Here is a 21,167-nt window from a genome sequence, read left to right as displayed (position 1 = left end):
TCGCGTACTGCCCCTGCTGCTTGACTTTACGGGCCGGCCACCTGCTCCACCCGGCCACGCCCCCGGAGGTCACGCCCTGAAGACCACGCCCCCTGGCGCCCCGCCCCCGCCCCGCCCCGCCCCCATCTTCATTTCCTAGAAGCAGGAGGTGCCAGGTTCTGCTGTCCTCATTAGCCAAACCCCAGACTCCTGAGGGGCACCAGGCCCAGGCCATCTAGGGGCGGTACTGGGCACAGTCATCGACAATATATTCCAGGCTGTTAGAACATTTCCATTTGAAGTGTCAGTTTAAACGATAAGATCAATGGATGCTTGGTGTTTAAAAACATACATGGATACAGCAGACAAGCACTTCAAAATTTAAACTACTGATTTCTCATCTTGCCACTTTTTAGTAGAGAGAAAAAAATAATTGTCCTTTCTATTGTTTCATGTGTCTGGAAAGCATAAGGATTGTTTAGTAATACCACATGGAAGATCAAAGCAGATCAACTTAATCTTACTTGAATTGTTTTTAAATGGGTTTTTAGAATGTGGTGTTACATGGAAAAACCTCATCAATCAATCACAATTGGACTTTCAGTTAAATTTAACAAGCACTTATTGGGAACACCCCATCACAGGGCAGAGCAGGTGGATTCTGGTATAGGTTTGCATGCTGACTTTGCTCCTTACCAGCTGTGGGTCTTTCGAAGAATTAAGCCTCTCTGAGCTTCATTCTCATCAGCTAAGAAAATAGGGGCATTATCTACCTGGTAATTTTCAGAGTCTAATGAAATCAATACATGCAGTAGCTATCACTGTGGGCAAGCCAGTGAGAATGAGTGAGTGCACAATAAATGTCACAGTTTCCCTCCCCTACGTGCCAGGCTCTGCACCGGGTGAGGGAAGGCAGATACACACTCATCACTCCATACACAGGATTCAGTAAGCACTGAAAGAACAGTAGAATAACTATCCCATACCCTACATTCCCTTAGAGCTTTCTTCCTATGTTAGCATCGACCTAGCATAAAGGTTGTATCTCACAGGGCGCCTGGGTGGCTCAGTCGGTTGGGCGACCGACTTCGGCTCAGGTCATGATCTCACGGCTTGTGATTTCGCGCTCCGCATCAGGCTCTGTGCGGACAGCTCGGAGCCTGGAGCCTGCTTCTGATTATGTGTCTCCTTCTCTCTCTGCCCCTCCCCTACTCATGCTCTGTCTCTCTCTGTCTCAGAAATAAACATTAAAAAAATTAAAAAAAAAACTATCTCAGTTTCTCAAAGACATACACAACTGTGCTGAAGCTGAGGTACAATCACAATTCTTTTTTGGTAAGGCCCTAAATTTGATAGTGCTTTAGGAAGGACAACACATATATGAAATGATTTAAACAAACAAGAAGTTTCTCAAGTCTTTTTTCTGTATTAGACCACAAGAAAAACATTCATCAGATAACAATGTATGCACATACTTTAATATTTAGGCTTGAGTGAAATCATCTTAAGTGACATTAAAATATGTTTGGGGAGACAACCCCACAATTGCACAATCCACTGCAAAATTTTAACATGTAAGCAATATAACTGTGTTAGGGTCTGAAAGTTCTCCTTAAGCTGAACTTTTATCAACTCCTGAATCAACTAGGCAGGTATATTTAAGTTTTTAAATTTTAAATGTTGATTTTTTTAAAGGCACGTTGAGGTTCTCTTAATATCGAAGACAAAACATTTACTTTATATTCTGTGACCAGAACCTTTTTGGCAAGTGACTGTCACATGGATAAGATTCTTACATGCCTTTACACAACAATACATTTGGCAGCTCTAACTCTTACACCTGAATACTCTGGACAATTGTCTTGCATTCTGGGCTGGGGCCAACGACACAGCAGCCAAGGCTCTCACAGGCTTGCTGACCTAATTGGACAGTTTATTAAACAGCAGGAAATGGAACCAGGCTTCTGTCTCTCTTGCATATCAATGTAGTGCACAGTGCTAATAGCCAAAGGTTGTTCAATTTAATTACAATACCTTAAATCAAAATTCAGTGTTGTTATTATCAAAAGGTACCAAAGAACGCCATCCCTCTTCTTGGAATTTCAGAAACCCAGAAGTTGCAGTTATAAAAACAAGTTGGTTAAAAGGCAAAACACATCTTTTACATATTGATTTGATAAATGTCAGTAAGTATTCAAAAATTTAGAGTGAATTTATTCTATCACAGATTCATCCCACCGGTTTCAGCTGTATCAGAACCAAACATCACAAGCTGGAGACCCTGTTCATATTAGCTGGGTTTTCACACCCTCAGTGCTGGCATCTGTTGTCAGAAACCACCACTCAGCACCAAAAGAAATGATCAGCGCCTTGCTGGGTGTTTGAAGTCATTGTGGCATTCAGCAGGGGACAATGGCCTTGACTTCTTGGAGATTTAAAAAACAAAACAAGGAAGACAAAGCATTTAACAGTTTAAAAACTGGGGGGGGGGGGGGGGGGGGAAGCCCAGACGGATGTTAGAAACTCTATCTGAAGGCACAAGGATGTTAGAAACTCTATCCGAATAAAGTTGGCAGATAGCTGATAAAACTGGGCATATATAAATACAACTTAAAACGATTAAAAAGTATAAATGTTTGTGACTTTTTTCCTCTAGGGCTCTGGCTATTGATGAAAACACCTTCTAGTTCCACTTGGTAACCTGACTTCTGAAAGATGACTGCTGGGAATTTTCTGACACTTAAGCAGACATAAAAAAGAGTCACCTTAATCATCAAAAAGGTAATTGCAAAGGGCATTGTTGCCTGAAATTACTCCATAGAGCTGTCTGGAAATTGAAATAACTTAAGGCAGAATTTCTTAAAATGTTTAGGTAGTCTCAACCTAAACAGAATGGCCTGATCACATGCAGATACAGAACTGTCAAACACGAAGAAGGGAAACTCACAAAGACAGAAGAGAGACTCCAAGAGAAGGGGCTGTTTGGCTAGTTTAAAAGTTAAGCTTTTCCCTCTTCCTTGGCTCTTCCTTTCCTTTTCCACGGCCTAACCAGGGCAGCCTGAACTCCCAGGAATGGTTGTATGATGACTGATGAGGCATAAATTTCTTGCCTATTAATAGTTTCCCACTGTTAGAGGTCTACAGGCTTTGGCAAGCAAACCTAGTCTCAGGTTTTCCTTGTCCCAGGGCAGAAATGCCTCAAGGAACCACGGTGGGAGTCACACCATGCGTTCTGTTTACAATGGGCACAAACACACCAGACTGACTTATTCTTTAGCTTGTTAAACCCAGAATGTTCCTGAGAAGGCATCCAGTAAGGGTAAAATGTTCCAACATCACAATGATAATAAATAACAGCTACGTTTACAGAGACCCAATCAGGACACATGCACAAGCCACAGGCCTTTCCAAAAAAACAAACCAACTGACCCCACCTGGACCGTCGCCGGAGGGGCCAACACTGCCATGCATTCCCCCCCCTCCCCCCCCAGCACCCTCCCCCCACCCCGGGCGTGACACTACTCGGCCTTCTGGCCACCTGAGGCTACTTTTTGAGACCTAGCGACACAGGCAGTTCAAGTAGAAGATGGGAAGGGCCACTTCCCAGGGACCCTGCAGCGGGAAAGGAGGTCAGAAGACTCAGGCAGGGGGTGGCGTGTGAGGAAGCGTCGCCGCCTGGCCCGGAGTGCCCAGCGTGGGAACCACTGCGGGGCGGCCTTAGAGGGGACTCGCTCAGATGAAGTGGATCCAGCTCTCTTCGCACTCCCCGCGAGGCATGTGCAGCGCGTGGTTGCGGCACGTGAGGCTGTAGTCTCGGCCGTGGTTGTTGTCCCAGTACTCGGCGCCGGCCACTCGGTAGCGGAGCGCGAAGTGCACGCGCGAGCCAAGCTCCAGCAGGAAGGGAGGCACCGGGAAGCCGAAGGCGAAGACATCCTCTGTGCCCGCTGCGCCCGCGGGCCCGCGCCACCTGGCCACCGCCTCGTGCGCGCTGCGCCAGTCTGAGAAGGTGTAGCGCACCGCCACCTGCTTCTCGAAGGCCACGTTGCGCACGCGCACCGTGCCGCTGATGCCCAAGTCCGAGCAGGTGACGCGCTCCAGACAGACGAGCTGCCGCCCCAGGCGCTCGCCGAAGTCCGCGGCCTCGACAGGCGGCGGGAAGTCGGGGACCAGGCACTGCAGGGTGAACTCCAGGTCCTGGCTGCTGCAGCACAGGTCCGAGTTGATGGCGAGGCGCGACAGCACGTGCAGCGGCACCGACGGGTCTTCGCCCGCGTTGAACACCTTGACCTGCGCCAGCTCCAGGCCCAGCGCGTCGGCGAAGCGCACGCGGAGCTGCCGGCTGCAGCCCGGCCGGCAGGCGGCTCCCGGCGCGCCCCCGGCCTTCTGGCGGCGCTCGGGCGAGCTGGGCAGCGAGCGCGCCCGCCGCAGGATGATGGGCCGAAGCGGGGGGTCGCAGCCGGACGGCTCCGGAGGTGGCGGCGGCGCGCGGCCCGGGCTCCCGGGGGGCCTGCAGGGCCGTGGCTCCCGGGCCGTGCCGCCGTCCAGGTCTGAGAGGCAGCTGAGGCTCCGCGGGGCGGGCTTCCGGGGCCCCGGGACCGGCGTCGCCGGGCCGAGACCTCCGGACATGGCCCGGCCAGCCGTCGGGCTACGGGGAGGGGGAAACGAGGGGCGGCCTCCGGACCCCGCGCCCCCTACCTCGGGGTCCCCGCCGGGCCGGAACGGCAGCGTGCAGGGAGCGTCTAGGGCGGGCTGCGCTCTCCCCTCGCCCGCCACCGCGCCCCCCGAGTCCTGGCGCGGGTCTTCCGCCTCCGGCAGCGAGAAAGGAGCTCGTCTGCAGACAGAGGAGTGCTTTTTCTCCAGGGGAGAGGAGGTTTTTCCGGGCGCCCCCGGGAGCGCGGGGTGGCGCCTCCCTTTGGCCGCCTCGGAGCTTCTCGGGGGCGGGGGTGGGGGGGAAGGCTGCGTCCGTGGAGCCGCCCCTCCCGCCTTCCCCGCCCGCTGCGTTACTTACATGGCTGCAACTTGTCGGGGCGCAACTTCCCGGCGAGCCTGCGCCCCGCCCCTCGTGACGCCGTCGCGCGCCCGCCCCGCCGGTGGGGCGCAGCCCCGGAGCCCGCCGTGCCGCGCGCCGCCGCCTCCCCGGCCCTGCCGCAGCGCGCCGCAGTCCGACCTCCGCGCCCGGCGCCGGGAAGGCCGGCGGACGGCCTCGTCACGTGTCCTCGGCGACCGCGGAACAGGTCTGATCCATTTCTGTCTGCGTCTGCCCGGCCCCTGCGCCTATCGACCGTAGATCTGTGTCTGCACAAGCGGAGGACGAGGAAGATGCCTGCGGCGGGCCCTTGGATTTCTGGGTTACTGGGGGTGGGGTGGGGGGGTGAACGCAAAATGTGGCCTCCCCGGGAGCTGGTCCCCGGGCCAATTTGAAGTCTCTGGGCTAGCCAGCTCTTTGGACGTGTGCACTGCAATGCAACCTGGAACCCTGTCCAGATCCAGGGAGCCTCGCTGCGTAGAGGACAGGCGACCTGACCACACATCACCCACAATGCTTTGCCGCCCAGACGGCCGGCCAGTTCCCTGGAGGGTGGGGAGGGGCGGTGCTGCCTCTGTCCGTCTCCTGGCGCCTAGCCTGAGAGGAAGATGTGGGAAGGCGAGTTAATGCCCTGTGATGAATTATGCAGCTGCCCTTAGTCAGCCGCTGGCGCTTGGGAAGCAGTTTTGTAGCCAGTCTCAGACTTGTAGCTTTGTTCCAATGCAAGCCTGAACCATCAGGGAACCCGGGAGCTTGCTTTCTGCATCTTAGGACCCTACAAGCGGTCCTTTCCTGTGTCACTCAGTAATGTGCCCAGAAAACGCTGCCGCTTATGGTGCAGAGCATGCCAGGTGAAATGAAGCGGGGGAAAAGGTGGAAGTGGACGTTCCCGACAGCAGTTTGGGGCCAGGCGTTGTGGAGGGGCCCTTTTCGCTGTCCGGAGGGAGAAAGCAGAAGGAAAACCAAACTATTGAAGGAGGGCTGGTAAAGGGAAGAACCTTTTCTACATCTCAGATGAACCCAGCCTGTTGATTGTGATAGAAGTCATTAACTGTGAAAGCCTGAAAAGGCACACATACTTACGAAAAGTAATACAGCAGAATTTCAGGAGGACAAAAGAGTCTTCTATAATCCCACCTTTTTTCTGTTTTACAGAGGCAGGGGATATTATAAAAGACAATATTCACTTTGAAATCAGGGCACTTTTTGTAGGCCACCCACTGAAAATCAGGGAAAGCAGCATTCTCCATGTGAGTCAACAGAGATAGCATTATGTGCACAGAGATAGCATTATGTGATAGGTATTACTAGATTGACAATCTTTTACTGGATTGATGTGATCGAAAAGGCAGGAGGATTAAAGGGGAGCTTCCCTAATAGTTTTAGTTCTATGAGAGCAGGGATATGTGCATTTTCTAGGCTCTCCTGTAATTGTTGAATGAATGAATGAGTGGACATGGGAGATTGGAGTAATACCTGACCTTAATTAGCCCTGCAAATTTCCTGAAGGTGTTATTTCCAAGGAGACTCTGTGTGTATGTGAGGAGAGAGAGAAGGATTCCATTGGCAGCATTTATAGTGGTCTGATTTTGTATCTAATATCCACCGTGAAAAATAAACAAGCAAAAAAGATGAAACTATAAACAGAAGGCAATACCCCCCACCAACATTTCAATACTATGCAAATATTTCAAAACAAACAAGTGAAAACCGGCCCAGTACTGGTGGCAGAGCCGTTTGCAATCCGTACTTACCTACCATGTTCTGTTACTTCTAGTTCCGGTGGCCTGGAGGAGTCCTTTCCAAATATAAGAGGAATAAAGAAGTCACTTCCCCAGCTGTCATCATCTGCCAACAGATTGAGCAAGAATATTTCAAGCACTACAGAAAAGGTGATGTAAATTTTGAGGGGAAATCTTACTTAGATTTGTTTTGCTGTTTTGTTTGGGGTGTGTGTGTGTGTGTGTTCATGGTATTTATTACTGCATGTCTGTTTTTTAGACAGTCCATCAAACCCTAGATGATGATCAGCCATGTGATTTTTTCAAGAAAGGGAATCGGGTGAATCAGTGTCATCAGAAAAGCAGGTAAATAATTTTAATTGCTTTCTCTTGCAAATGGCACGTTATATCAGTGCTCCAGACCGAATATGTGTGGCTGGGAAAAAAAAATAATGTTTGTGGATACGAAATATGTACTTATGTTTTTGACCCATCAGAAATGAGTGGGCAAAGTGGTTTTAAACAGTACCAATTAGTAAAAATTCCAGAGGCCATAATTCTGCCACTGTTAGCAGAATCTGTAATTTTAGGTAAGCCCCTTAATCATCCTTCTATGAGTGGTTCCTTTTTTATAAAACGGATATTGATAATAACTTTTATTGATATACACTGGCAGAGTAAACAGAAGTTATAACGGTTTTGGTTATGAGTTCTAAGTAATGACAATTCCTTTATTCATTTTTCCAATATATATTAAGCACGTGTTAGCTATTGCACATGATTCAACACCCTCCATATTTATTAAAAAAGTAACACATTTTCAAACAATTGCTTAGTGTGGCAGAAACCACTGGACAGGTGACCTCTGAGCTTTCCAGAAGGCCTGTTTACTGCCCATTTTCTTTTACCCTACCTGACTTAATGTTCCTGAGAAGCATTATGAATCCTAGTGAGATGCTGTGTGTTGGGTAAAAAGAAAAGAAAGTATTTTCCACTCTGATATGAGATCCTGCCTGGGAATAAATCACCTTCGGGGGAATTGCAGCCGTGCTGGTAATGCACACAGAATCCGTCATTCCCATTTCCTGCCATTCACAAGGGAGCATGAATCCTATGTTTTTCATTCATATGGTGTTTTAAGGCACCATATGATTTTTTTCTCTCTCATTTTAAATACAGTTTTTCTGAGTGCACTTCCTATTTGAAAACACATGAATAAGCTTTCGATGTGAGGTACAGGTTATATATGCTACACTCTTTCATGTTAAGATTTTATTTATTTATTATTGGGCCCACCTGGGTGGTTCAGTCAGTCGAGCGGCGGACTTCAGCTCAGGTCATAGATCTCACAGTTTGTGAGTTCGAGCCCTACATCGGGCTCTCGGGCTCTCTGCTGTCAGCACACAGTCTGCTATGAATCCTGTCCCTCTTCCTCGCTGACCCTCCCCTACTCACTTTCTCTGGCTCTCGAAAATAAATAAAAACATTTCTTAAAAAGATTTTATTATTTATTTTGAGAGAGAGAGTGAAAGGGGGGAGAGGAGCAAAGGGAGAGAGAGAGAGAGAGAGAGAGAATCTCCAGCAGACTCCACGCTGCAGGTCTCAGTCCCACGACCCTGGGATCATGACCTGAGCTGAAATCAAGAGCGGGTTGCTCAACTGCCTGAGCCACCCAGGTGCCCCTTTCATGTTAAGATTTTAGGTGGTTCAGGCTCAGAATCACCACCAATCAGTGACTAAGTTCTATACAACTTGCATTTTACACCTTGTTTACTTTTCATTGAAAATAGGCTTGTCAAAGAAAGCTGTGGCTTTTACTTGTCAGTGTTGTTAAACACCGTTCATCATTAACAGAACAGATTGAGAGTTTACAACAGATTTTCTCCAAGCTGGTGGGGTTTGTTTGTTTGTTTGTTTGTTTGTTTTGGAATATACACGACTGGTCTAAAATTACAAGCCCTTTAAGAACTGTCAGTGTTTTTCCTAAAGGGATCTGGTATCAGACAAAATCCATGCATCCACTCTGGGCACCTGTGTCCTGTCACGTTTCTTGAGTGGCGTCCTGTGTGCCCAGTTGCTCTGTGAGCACCACCGGCTGGGCAGGGGCCGTGCGGGCCTTCCTGGGGACAACCGAAACGCCACTGGCGGGTGCCTGTTGTCTGTTTAATCACCGGCAGGCCAGGTCTTGTCCAATGAACTAAGAATTACAGTTTTATCTCTCACAGCAATATGAATGCTGGCCCATCTTGGAATAAAGCACAACGTTCAAAAAACTCTTCAGGAAAAAGGCAGAGTAAATCCCAGGCACCCCAGGTGTCCCCCCATCTGCCCGTGGACAGACTCAGAGAAAGCGTTTCCCCGGAAGGCAAACCCAAAAGGAGCCCCCTGGACCCCAGGTGTCGGGGCGCCTCGGGGAACGAGCTGTTTCTCGACCTTCAGTGCATGAAAATCATGAAGGAGGGCGCAGACGAGGACGAGGACAGCGCCAGCGACTTGTCGGACTCGGAGAGAGTCCCGGTGCCGCCTTCCGCGCTCGCGCCCCCGGAGCTGCACCTGCGAGCGGAGGAGATCGATGCCGCCGACCGGGACCCGGACCCCGACCCGCGGGGCACGCAGACCACCTACCGCTACGCGGACTTCCTCCCGGCCCCGTTCAGCTCCTGGGACCTCCGCGACCTGGCCGTGCCACCGGGCGCCGAGCCCAGGCCAGCGGCTCAGGGCGGCGCTGCGGGGCTGCTCGCCAGGTACATCGACAGGCTGCTCCAGCTCGAGTGGCTGCAGATGCAGACCGTGCAGGGTGAGAAGGGGAAGGGCGCCAAGGCCAGGCCTCCCACCGCCCCCGGCATGGCGGGGGCTCTGAAAAGCCCAGGCAGAAGCAAGCTGGTGGTCAGCGCTCCCGCCAGGCCTCACCAAGAGGGGGCTCCCAAGCCAGGCGCTTCCCGAAGGAGAGACCTGCACCTCGAGGAAGCCCGTCCATCCTATTACGCCTTTGACACCCCCCGCAAAGCTGTCCACGTGGCGCGGAGCGGCGGACCAAGTTCGCAGAAGCCAGCCTTGGAGGGCAGGACAGAGGAGCAGAAAAAGAAATGGAGTAAGAGCCCCAGGCCGCAGCGCCGAGACCTGCCCTGCAGTGACAGCGGCCCCCGCGCGGACAGCGGCGGTGGTGGTGCTTTAGCGCAGGCGGTGACCACCCCAGACTCCTGCGGAGCCCCCGGAGCGCAAGCTCACGGGAACCTGAAGAAGAAGGGCAGTGCCAGCACCTGCTCTCAGGCCACCATATCCAGTGAGAAGAAATTCAAAACCAATGGAGTAAAGCAAAGCACATACAGATTCAAATAATAACTGAAATAACGAATCGCAAAGACCCGCGGATACCTAAACATGAGAGCTCTTGCACAAGTCACGATACGGTGCATTTTAGGACGTTTTATGATGACTGACATGTAAGTCGTTGACTGGCCCTTTAAGTGCATCCCCACCCTTACTCGAGCCACACTGGGCTTATTTCCAAACAAAGGTGTCTTTCAAGAAGCCTTTCTTTGTCTTGACTGTCTTAAGCAAGTGAGAGCCCTTTTGAGGAAAATTTAACCAAGATCTGTGCCATATGAAGAAAATGACAGGGAAAGAGAGGTCTGAACTGGAAACAGCAGCCAGCCCCCAACAGAAGGCAGGCGGTAAGGTTCAGCTCCCCACTTGCAGTGCGCCTGCGTGTAGAAAGTAGCGCATACGTACTGCTTTGAACCCCTGTGGGATCTGAAACGTTTGAGATCGAGTTCTTGGTGTCCTCCTCATGAGCTGTCCAAACAGAAGTTGGGTCCACTTCAGCCCGAGGAGAAGCTTCAGCTCTTTCTCAAGTTTGGGAGCATCTCTTTTGAGCAAAGTTATGTATCACTAAGCTGCTTGCTCTTTCTAGACCATGGAATCTAGCACTTTCACAGTTGTTTTTTCTTTAAAGTATTTTAAATGTCGAGGTGGTGGGGAAGTCCGCCTTTGGAGTCTTTGTATTTACGGTTAAAGTGGTGCCAAGACTTTGTCCGGCTGTAAGTTAGCGGGTCTCGGCGGGACCGCTGCTGTTTGGTGGGAGATAAACGTGAACTTTTTGGCACCCTAGTGTTTCTGTATGCATGTGCACACATGCAGTGCATGTATGGCTTCTGGAAGAAGGTGCACAGAAAAACCACCTTTTTAGAGTTTGTACATGAAAGGCCTACAATCAGACACACACAGAGCCACATGTGACTGTCACAGTCATTCCATTACTGATTTGGATATCCTGCTGTCCGTAGTCCGTATAAGGATCTGTTTTACTTTGCAAGAGCAGGATTTTACCACCTTGCTTCGGGGCAGAGGAGTGAGGACACATTTCAGGATGGAGAGGGGCAATTGGATAGGAATGATAGGGATTACTGAGTGTCTTCTTAACATCCTTAGCTGGTCCCTGGCTCCCTGGCTCTCCTAGATCCTAGATGCTGCTTATTTAACTGTCCTTAAGTGATGCCTGCTTGTCCATACACTTGTGCTGTGACACAAGTCACATACAGATTCAATTCTGTTGCTACTGTGAATGTCTTTAAAACCTTCGGTTGACTGCTGGATATCCAGTATGTTTTGATGACCGTAGCTGATTTTATGTCTTTAAATGATCACTCTCTTTGTTTTCATACACATGGGTTTCAATTTTTTCACCTTCGGGGCAAACTAAAAACTTGGCTCTTTTCATTTGAAAATGCATCCCGGCCTGCAGGCTCCGTGGACCCTGCCATCCAAGCGCCATCTAAGATGCTTTAAGTTAATAGCCTAAGGACAAGATGCATTTGTAAATAAAATAATCATGGGCAGAAGTTCAATATTAAAGTGCCATTTTAAAATCTGACTTTGATAACGTTAAACAACATACACACATTTTCAAGGTCATTTTTTTCTTCCAAGAGTTTATGTCTAGAGTTTTACGGATTCCCTGTTAGAGTCTATCTTTCACAGCACCCTATGGGAGAAAGCATGCTCTTCACACGAAGATCTTGTACCTTTGGATGTGAACAAAGACGTGCATCCAGCGCGCATCCCTTCCCGAGTTCTCGGTGACGCTGTCACTTCCACACCCGGTGTCTGTATTGTAACTTGAAAACAGCGCTGATCTTACCTCACCTTTCTGTGCTTCCTGGGTGGCACCCCGTGTATCCTGCACCCTACCTGCTGCTCGTGAGTGCACACGGACTGGTCCTTTATACACGGCTGGTACTGCACCTCGTGCACAATCCTTTCTCTACTCAGATTTTTACACAGCTCTTAATAACATTTCAGGGCCGATAAATCTCTGTAAGCACGTTATATACACACATATATATACTCCTGTTACCGATACTACGGGGTTTAGGCTGCGTCGCTGCCTTCTCTGGTAATGCTCCCTTTGGGTAGTCTTGGACACCCCCCAGGGTGAGACTGTTGGACTTCTTTGCCTCGCGTGTGTCGGAGCCAACATGATTAAGAAATTTACAGGTGGCACCTGAGATGTTCCATTTGTTCCTTGCTCTTTGACTTGGAGTCAGTTGCCTAATTTGGGGAATAGTTATAATGTCACCTGTTGAGACCATTTTAAAAGCCTGTGAAAGTGACTTTGCCTGTTTACTTTTTTGCCTCAGGTTGATGCTTTATTTTAACCAGTATTCTTGCAACGGGATCGGGGCTCCTGATGAACCGCATAGGTTCACTGCAGAACGTAAGCACAATTTGAATTCTGTGATTTCTGGTACACATCCGCAGCACAGCCTCCTTTTGTAAACGCTGCAGACAGGAGTGTGGCCATTTTCACGCAGATGGCCCTGGCAAGTGGGAGTCGGGACCTCCTCTGGCTGGTCCGGTCGCAGCCACCGAGTGTCCTGCTGGTCTGGGGACATGAGTCGTTCATTCAGCATTCAGAGAAGTGCCTCTCATTTCTGGGGAATTGTTTACATCCATGTTATGCTTCAACCAACAAAAATGATGCAAGGTAAAAAAAAAATGTAGAGAATGTAAGAAGAATTAATTGCTTCCGGCTCAGAACCAGTGGAAAATGTAAAAACATACAAAAACAAACTGCAAAAATATAGCAGTATTAGTACAGTTATTTAGATTGAGACTACTTCTCAAATCTTCAATGGCTCGATTGGCCAAAGGTTCGTAAGTGACTGGGCACTTACGAGGGCAGGGTGGGTGCCCCGTGTCCGCAGAGATCGGGGGACGTGGTTGATCTCATGGCAGCTACGGGCTCAAGGGAGGAAGGTTTGGAGTGGTTCTTAAGCTATTAGGTTAGTTTCCGGAGAGACGGAAGCATCTTTACCTTTCGTGCTTTAAATATTGCCTAAGTCCTCTTTATGCTCACCTACTTGAGTGGTCAAACATGTAAAAGTCTGGGTAGATGGTAGTGGATTTCACGGTAACAGAGAAGCAGTATTTATTATGCATTCGCGTGCACGTACAGAGCTCCGTTTCAAATGGCCCGACCCTGTGGGGCATGTTTGCTATTTGCCGTTATGATTATCGTATGCTTGGTTTTGTGCATAAAAGTACGGAGCGCGTGCAAGTTTTTGGGAGTCTGGATTTCTTTCCTTGAGATCAGTTAAACAGTAGGAGATACCGTCTGCCTCTTTTGGGTTTTGTTTCGCTCTTCGCGCAGTTTTCCTGCTTGTCTCTTTTCTCCCAGATCACCTCACAGAACCACAGGGGAGGGGACTCTGCCCCAATCCTTTCTGAATACTGAGCAACGTATGTGACAACACGACTGGATACACCTGAGAACCACGGCCAGTGTGTCTTTGAGTCCCTCTTCCTCTTGTACCCCCAGAAGGTGCTGAACTGAATTTCCGGGATGGAAACTCAGTAAAAGCAAAATGGCATGTGACAGAAGGGGCTCACATTTAGCTTGCACGTCTAGGACTGAGCGCCTGCTGTCCCAAAGAGGGCACCTGGGTGACGCAGACATTCTGAAAGGCCCTTGGCGCCTTCATCCACACTCTTTGCTCCTTCTTCTAAATTCATATCTGGCAAGGAGGTGCATTCTCTTGAGTCTACTGCATAGTGGTATTTAGAAAAAAAATTGTTAACATTTATTTTTGAGACACAGAGACAGAGTGTGAGCAGGGGAGGGGCAGAGAGAGGGGGAGACACAGAATCCGAAGCAGGCTCCAGGCTCCGAGCTGTGAGCACAGAGCCTGACATGGGGCTTGAACTCATGACCTGAGCCGAAGTCAGATGCTTCGACTAAGCCGCCCAGTCGCCCCCAAATCGTGGTGGTTTAAAAAATAATTTTGGGGGCGTTAAGAATTCAACTGAGAAAATTTTATCGGTCTTCCTGGCTTTATTTAATGATGCATGAGTCAGGCAGCATCCCATCCAGCAGATGGAAAGGAGCCCCAAGGTACGTCCAAAAGGGAAGGACTTTTATAGGCAGAAGGGAGTGGGCACGAGGAAATCGTACAAGGTCACTTTCACTTCTGGGGTGGCCAAGGTCTTACCAGGCGGATGGCCTCACTAGTGCTGATCACATGACTCCTGACTATCTGGTTTAAGATCCTGCTCTGGGAGAGGCAAGACTGCGAGTAAAGCTGGGTTCAGTGACGGGCCGGTAGGCTTGTTATCCGGGGGTTTAAAAATAAGTGTTTGGTAGTTTGAAAATTAACCACGTTGGAAGTTTTAAGTCATAAATTTGTACATGAGATAGTAGATTGTTTTTGGATGGTGCTGTGTTATTATCCACAAGGTAGCAACTTAACCTCTAGACCTAACCTAAAACAACCTCAGTCTGCCGTCTCCCTGTTTGATTGCTTTAACACCTTAAAACAACTATATCAAGTGTAGAATAATGCTCAATGAAATAACATGGATGAATAATTGGTAAAAATCTTCCTAGAGACCCTGTTTCAAAAAATAGGCCTCAAATAGCCCTGTCCTCAGCGGTTTGATATGTAAGGAATTAACTCTGATAACGCTGGGAAAATATAAGTGGGATTTTAAAAATGGAATAGTCCTGAATACAGTTGTCCTCGTGTGAGTGATACTTTAGAGGAAGCCAGTGTACGTTTCTCTGTACATTACATTCAACCAGAGCCGTCTCATGCCGCGCTACCCACGCTTGTGAGCCCCACCTCAGACCTGCTGCACATGAAGGAGTTCAGCACACGCCACCCCAAAACGTGACACTCTGACGAACTGACTGCCTTGAGCCAAAGGCACTTGAGAAACAGCAACTCAAAGGAAAACACTCTTCCCTTACTTTTTCTTCAAAGCAGGAGATGAAATTCCTATATGAAAGACATCCTCCCTGCGCCAGAAAGGAAGTAATGTGCTTCTCATCGGGGATGAGAGGCTGAGGCCAAGAGGACTCTACACGCATTTTGTTTGTTAAAATGACCCTTATCTGGGGCGCCTGGGTGGCTCAGTCGGCTGAGCATCTGACTTCGGCTCAGGTCGTGATCTCACGTTTCTTGGGTTTGAGCCCCATGTCGGGCTCTGTGCTGACGACTCAGAGCCTGAGCCTGCTTCGTGGATTATGTATCTCTCTGGCTCTCCCCCACTTGCCTTCAGTCTCTCTGTCTTTCTCGCTCCCTCCTCTTCCTTAGTCTCCCCACATGGCTCCCTCTGTCCAACCTAATACCAAAGCAGGTAACCGTGGCCATTTCTTTGGGTCTTTGTTCCTTAGGAAGTCTGCATCATGGAAAACTTGTATTCTAGAATTTGCATGCTTTTGTCCCGCTGATCTGTCTTCTGTCAACTTAATTCTCAGGACCAGCCAAACAGAACCCTAAGAGGGTACAAGGGGAGCCGCGTTTGCAGCCCCAAAATACACCTCTTTGACATAAGGATGATTTTAGGCTCCTTATATTTGAGAAACAGCATACACATAGGAAAAGCTCTGAGAACTGAGAAGTTACCCTTTTGTAAGAGACACGTGGGGGAGATCTCCATCTGTAAGGGTGCCTCCCTTTTGTACCAGGAAGAGGATGAGGAAATCTCTAGAAACACTTATCAACTCTTATCTCGTTAAGGCCTGGACTTACATCTGCAAAACAGCCACGGCCATTTATTGTACTTTTCCTAGTAACCTCATATAGGCGCCCCCCCCATCCCCACCCCTCGTATCTTTTGTTTTTTGGTGGAGGTGACATTGAAGGTGACAACGCGAGGCATTTCAAGGACTCTCCATTTCCTGGGTCTCTCCCATGTATGCAGGAGGCATACGTGTTATTAAACTTCTGTTTGTGTTCCTCTGTGAATCTGTCCGCGTCCAGAGGTCTCCGTCAAGAACCTAGATGGCTAGAAGTAAACTAATTTTTCGTCTCCTGTGAAGGTAAGGGTAACATTTTACCTCCCCAACAGAATCAAAGTCTGCATCTGAACAAGATCCTTGGCAGGTAATGTTTGACAAAACTCACATTCGTGGCACTTAAACGTCTGCCTTTAAAAGTTTGAGGGGCGCCTGGGTGGCTCAGTTGGTTAAGCGTCTGAGTTCAGCTCAGGTCATGATCTCACGGTCCGTGAACTCGTGTCCAGCTGTGTGCAGCCTGCTTCGGATTCTGTGTCTCCCTCTCTCTCTCTTCCCCTCCCCAGCCATTCTCTGTCTCTCTCTCCTTCAAAAATAAACATTAAAAAAAAAAAAGTCTGAAACGACTGTTTTGACCACACGCCCCTGGCTGGACCCCCTGCACTCTGGCCACGCTAACAAGTGTGTCTGCTTATCTGTATCCTATTTTCTCCGGAGCTTACAAGCCCTCTGCTATCTCTTTGCCCAAGAACAGGTCATTAAGTGGCTTGATTTATGACCTGTGGGGCAAGCGAGTGCCAAGCAACTGAGGTTTCTCAGAACATGTCCACCTTGAACACACTTCGACTTTGAGGCACTTCCACTTTTATTTACTTATTTTAAAGAGTGTGAACATTTTATTTTTATTTAGAGAGAGAGAGAGAGAGAGCGGGGGAGGGCAGAAAGGGCAGAGAGAGAGAGAGAGAGAGAGAGAGAGAGAGAGAGAATCCCAAGCAGGCTCTGCACTGTCAGCACAGAGCCCGATGTGGGGCTCGAACTCACGGACTGAGATCATGACCTGAGCTGAAGTCAACAGACACTCAACCGACTAAGCCACCCAGGTGCCCCTACACTTCTGCTTTTAAACTCAGGAGCGAGAACCTCACCGTGCCCTCAGCTCGCCTTCCCACTGCCTTTATCATGCTGGCCACGTTTACAAGACTGACTGCCGCCTGTCACCAAGCTTTTCCTCCGAAACCCTGTCTCGCAACATTCCCACCCCAGCACAGTAAGGAGAAGGAAAAGGAAGGCTTTGCTTTTGTCCCATGTTGCTCAGTTTTCTAAATACTGGAATGAAATGCTTTTTACTTATAGGTCTCACACAATAAATGAGCTGAATGGTCTCCCAAGTTTAGTTGAAGATGTTCTAATTAAAGGAAGTATGTCTTTTTCCCTCAGCAGGACAGTTTTGATGTGGGAGGAGATTAAATAGCCCCAAAGTTCTCTCTCCTTTCCCGAAAAAGCATAAAAATATTTATATACATAAATCACTGAAAAAAAAAGCTCAGTGCGTCTGCTATCAATATAATTAGTATAAAACATACTTGCAGAAAGCGAGAAGCACTTCAATCTGTTGTATTTGGCAGTGTTTCTAAGCACCCCCACCCTTTCATCTCCAATTACTAGTTGAACAAATAGGGGCAAGAAATTTCTCCAAGGAAATGTTCTGGCCAGCTCTTGGTGGCTGACAAAATACGAAAACGTAAGGACCACGCTTTCTCATCAGCCAGCCTACGTGACTACGAAAGCATCAACACAGGACAGACAAAAACGTCTCGGTTCCTTACAGCAAATCAGGAAATACAAATGACGAATAATTTTATTCGCACGTGAAGTCTACCCTTCACTCCCACACATGGCAGGTATCGGGGTACAGTGTTAGATACACAGTATTAGACTGTAGGCTCAGAGTACGCTTAGTCGTAAGTTGCATTTTTCAATGCGGGAGTCAAATTCGCTTTTCTGATATTTTCCCCCCAACATCGTGTTATAAAAATCTTCAAACATACAGAGAAGTCGAAAGACCCGTACAGCGAACACCTAATGCTCACTGTGTAGATGCCACAGCTCACAGCTCCTTCCCTGCCTTGTGCCCCCACCCCGCCCCGCACCCACCCGCCTGCCTCCTCCGAGCACCTGCCACCCTCCGGTTTCCACCTGCCTCTGGTCGCTCGCCAGTGCGCCCGTGTCACTGTTCTGTGTTTTGGTGAGCGGTGGTCATTCTTTGTGGCAGGCCTGGGCTGGGGAACCAGTTCCCATGACTGAGGACACAGCCTTTCCCTTGGGTTTTTGTTACTGTTCTATTTCGTTCCTTAACTCTACTTGAGACTATTCCAAGACTCGTGACTTTGGAGAAACAGGACCTTGAATTGAGAATCCTTTGACGGGAAAATAAATTTTATATGAGGGGACATACATGGAGAAGTCCCAACCAAGGCAAAGCCTAACCAGGAGCCATGTAATTTGTTCTGAATCTGAGTTTTACCTATTTGTTTTTGAGAGAGAGAGAGAGAGAGGGAATCCCAAGCAGATTCCACACTCAGAGAGGAGCCCGACTCGAGGCTTGATCCCAGGACTCTGGGACCATGACCTGATCATCAAGAGTCAGATGCTCAACTGACTGAGCCCCCCCAGGTGCCCCTGAATCTGACTTTAAAGCAGGCTGTTTGACTCCCTCAGCTCCTGTGGGCACTCTTCCCCAGGCTCCCCAGCATGGGGGCATCTGCCTCCTGGTTAGCAGGTGAGCGGTCGGGGGTGGGTGTGGGGGCTCGGCCTGCTCTTCTCCAACCTCCCTTCCGGCAGAGAGAGGAGGGCCTCCTCCACTCCCTCCCTCTCCTAGGCCCTGCATCCTCCAGCACAGACAGGGGACACTGAGGCAGAAGCAGCCGTGTTTCCTCTCTCACAGACCTCCCTCCACACTTTCACCGAGGCTGGTTCGCCTCTGGGCAGAAGGCGTCCACACGTCACACACCAGACCCGTGTCTCCACCTGTCCGCACAGCAGCCCCCTCAGGGGGCAGGAAGAAGGCTCCCGCCCCACTGTTTTCCTCCGTTGACATTTACTTGACCGCGTGGGAGAGTCCGCCTCCTGGCACGCCAGATGGAGAGCATTTTCCCGTGCCCTCTCTAGGGCCCGATGTCAGCCACACTTCTGGTCTCCTCAGCCGGGCACAGGGCCTGGTCAGCCACACCCCCATCCGAGCAGAGCCGGGACGGGGCGCCAGGCCCTCGGCCTTACCGTCACCCCCGCCCATTCCCAGTGACTCCACTCACTGGGAAAACCCCACCCACTGATTTCCAGAGATGGAAAGAAAGCTTCCCATCCCTCCCCGGTTGAGGCAAGCGGAAGGCAGCCGACCCCCTGCCCCGTGACCCCTCATGTCCACAGGACCAGTCCTGCCATCATCTTTTAGAGTCCTGAAGCGTCTGGTCTTAGTTGTTGGGGTCTCTTTTTAGAATGTAGTGAACGTAACACTTCCTTGTCTGCAGTTCGGGGTCCTACTCACCAGTTCCTGGGCAAGTACACAGCTTCCGTGCCACGTGCTTCTCTCTGCAAAGACGGAGAAGGGATACGTTTAAGTTGCCGTCGCTAAGTACCCTGAAAATGAAGGCTGGCGGGTGCGGGAACCCTAACTGACATGGATAATTCAAGATGAAATTAATCCTTAGCAGCACTCGTGGTGTGCTTATCATTATAATGAGTGCTGAGGGGTGCCTGGGTGCCTCAGTCGTTTAAGCGGCCCACTTTGGCCCAGGTCACGATCTGGAGGTTCGTGGGTTCGAGCCCCGAGTCAGGCTCTGTGCTGACAGCTCGGAACCTGCTTGTGGGGCTCCTGGATGGCTCAGTCGGCTAAGCGTCTGACTTTGGCTCATGTCATGATCTCACGGAACCTGCTTCAGATCCTCTGTCCCTCTCTCTCTCTGCCCACCCCCTCCTCCAAATAAATATTAAAAATATTTTTTTTAAATGCTGAGAACTTGTGCTGGGTTGGGCACCCCTTGAACACCCCAAGGTGAGACCGTGAAGTCCAGGTAATTCGCTGTGGCTCACTCCTTCCTTTTCGCCCTCCCCCACCATTTATTTATCTTTCAACCACATTTCATTCAACTGTGTACGTGGATCCGGGAGCTGCCACCTTGTGGCTTCAAAGCATTAGTGCACTTGTGAGGGCACAGGAACCCTGGACACAGTCTTCTCTGCAATCAGATGCTCACGACGATGAAAGGGAACCGACACCTTCTAGTTCTGACTCACGGGGGACGTGTGGCAGGCGAAGCCCAGCGTCTCTCAACCCAAATGAGAGAAGGGACGCCTTATGGGAAACTGGCATCTTGCTCAGTTATTTTTAAGTGTTTGAGGATGTTGAAAATGTGGCTGTTTCTAATACAGTAAAATACCCATTTCTTTCAACTGAAAACAAATGTGAAAGTAGAATCCATCATAAGCATTCCCCAGCCCCTCCCCAGATACCTGGAGGTCAGCACACTGTCTTTCCGGCTGTATATTATCTCCCTCAGCATTATTCCAGCAAAGGGGTGCCCAGCTTGCAACTTCTGTTTCTCCCCCAAATGTTCCACATGGTTTAGCTTACCTGGTCTAGAAATTCTGAATTAGGGATTCTAACGTAAGCAAAATTTCAGTAGAACAAACGGAATAAAAATACCCACTTTGAAAATAAGCATGAAGTCGTAAATTCGATAATTATTCTGTTTCTGTTTATGCACGGGAGGTATTTACAGACCTTCAAATTGCATTTGTTACTGTGTTTAATAATAAGCTACTAATTTGGATTAAGGTAACAAACTACTCACAGTATAACGCTCAGCAGCATCTCACAGAACCATGAATGGGCGGGAAGAAAGGCTACCTTCTCCACTTGCTAAAGAACGGTTCGCTATTTTAAAGGTGTTGGGGTACCAAGCTACTAGTACCCACAGTACTAGTGATCGGGTGAACGGAGCTCCGAGTTCATCTAAAACTCAATCACTGCAACCTGAAGTGCGGATTGGGTAGAATCCTTGCCTGCGCTTTTTTTCTGGTGGTTTAGTGCAAAACCCCCCAGGTTGGCACAGAGCCCCTGCCCGCAGGGCGCCTCTCTTTATCTCTTCCTCCTCCAATCCTAAAGTCACAGAGTCAGCTAAGCCTAGCAGAGACTTCGGTAGAAAAGGTCCGCACGCCGCGGAGCCCGGAGACACGGTTGGGATAAATAAAGATGATTGGTGCTTCGGAAAGTGGACGGTGTCTGCGTTTTTCTCCCCGCTTCACAAGGTTATTCTTTCTTGGAGTCCCTTGGCACTGCTTCTGTTTCAAAGCACAGGCGCTGTAGGAAACGGTCGTTGAAATATCCTGCTTCAGAAAGAGGTCACGGGACATTCCGCTTGGAACC

At 49.5% G+C, this 21,167-nt stretch overlaps 2 protein-coding genes across 2 annotated transcripts; one reads left to right on the top strand and one right to left on the bottom strand.

Moving 5' to 3' along the window:
- Positions 1-1,435: 1,435 nt before the first annotated feature.
- PPP1R3D (protein phosphatase 1 regulatory subunit 3D) lies at positions 1,436-5,024 on the bottom strand. The gene has a single exon (XM_027046508.2). It carries the CDS (start codon positions 4,603-4,605, stop codon positions 3,712-3,714), a length of 894 nt encoding a protein of 297 aa, XP_026902309.1. The 5' UTR covers positions 4,606-5,024; the 3' UTR covers positions 1,436-3,711.
- A 42-nt stretch (positions 5,025-5,066) lies between these two features.
- FAM217B (family with sequence similarity 217 member B) lies at positions 5,067-13,355 on the top strand. Its single transcript, XM_027046507.2, has 4 exons — positions 5,067-5,213; positions 6,783-6,897; positions 7,007-7,092; positions 8,952-13,355. The coding sequence occupies exon 4, from the start codon at positions 8,956-8,958 to the stop codon at positions 10,063-10,065; it is 1,110 nt and encodes a 369-aa protein (XP_026902308.1). The 5' UTR covers positions 5,067-5,213; positions 6,783-6,897; positions 7,007-7,092; positions 8,952-8,955; the 3' UTR covers positions 10,066-13,355.
- The last annotated feature ends 7,812 nt before the right edge of the window (positions 13,356-21,167 follow it).

This window comes from Acinonyx jubatus, chromosome A3 (genome assembly GCF_027475565.1).
Source record: "Acinonyx jubatus isolate Ajub_Pintada_27869175 chromosome A3, VMU_Ajub_asm_v1.0, whole genome shotgun sequence".
NCBI classification, from domain to species: domain Eukaryota; kingdom Metazoa; phylum Chordata; class Mammalia; order Carnivora; family Felidae; genus Acinonyx; species Acinonyx jubatus.
This window is presented reverse-complemented; position numbering and strand designations above follow the sequence as displayed.

Excerpts from the sequence above, each read along its gene's own strand:
- PPP1R3D (XM_027046508.2), bottom strand. The coding sequence starts at position 4,605 with ATGTCCGGAGGTCTCGGCCCGGCGACGCCGGTCCCGGGGCCCCGGAAG.
- FAM217B (XM_027046507.2), top strand. The coding sequence starts at position 8,956 with ATGAATGCTGGCCCATCTTGGAATAAAGCACAACGTTCAAAAAACTCT.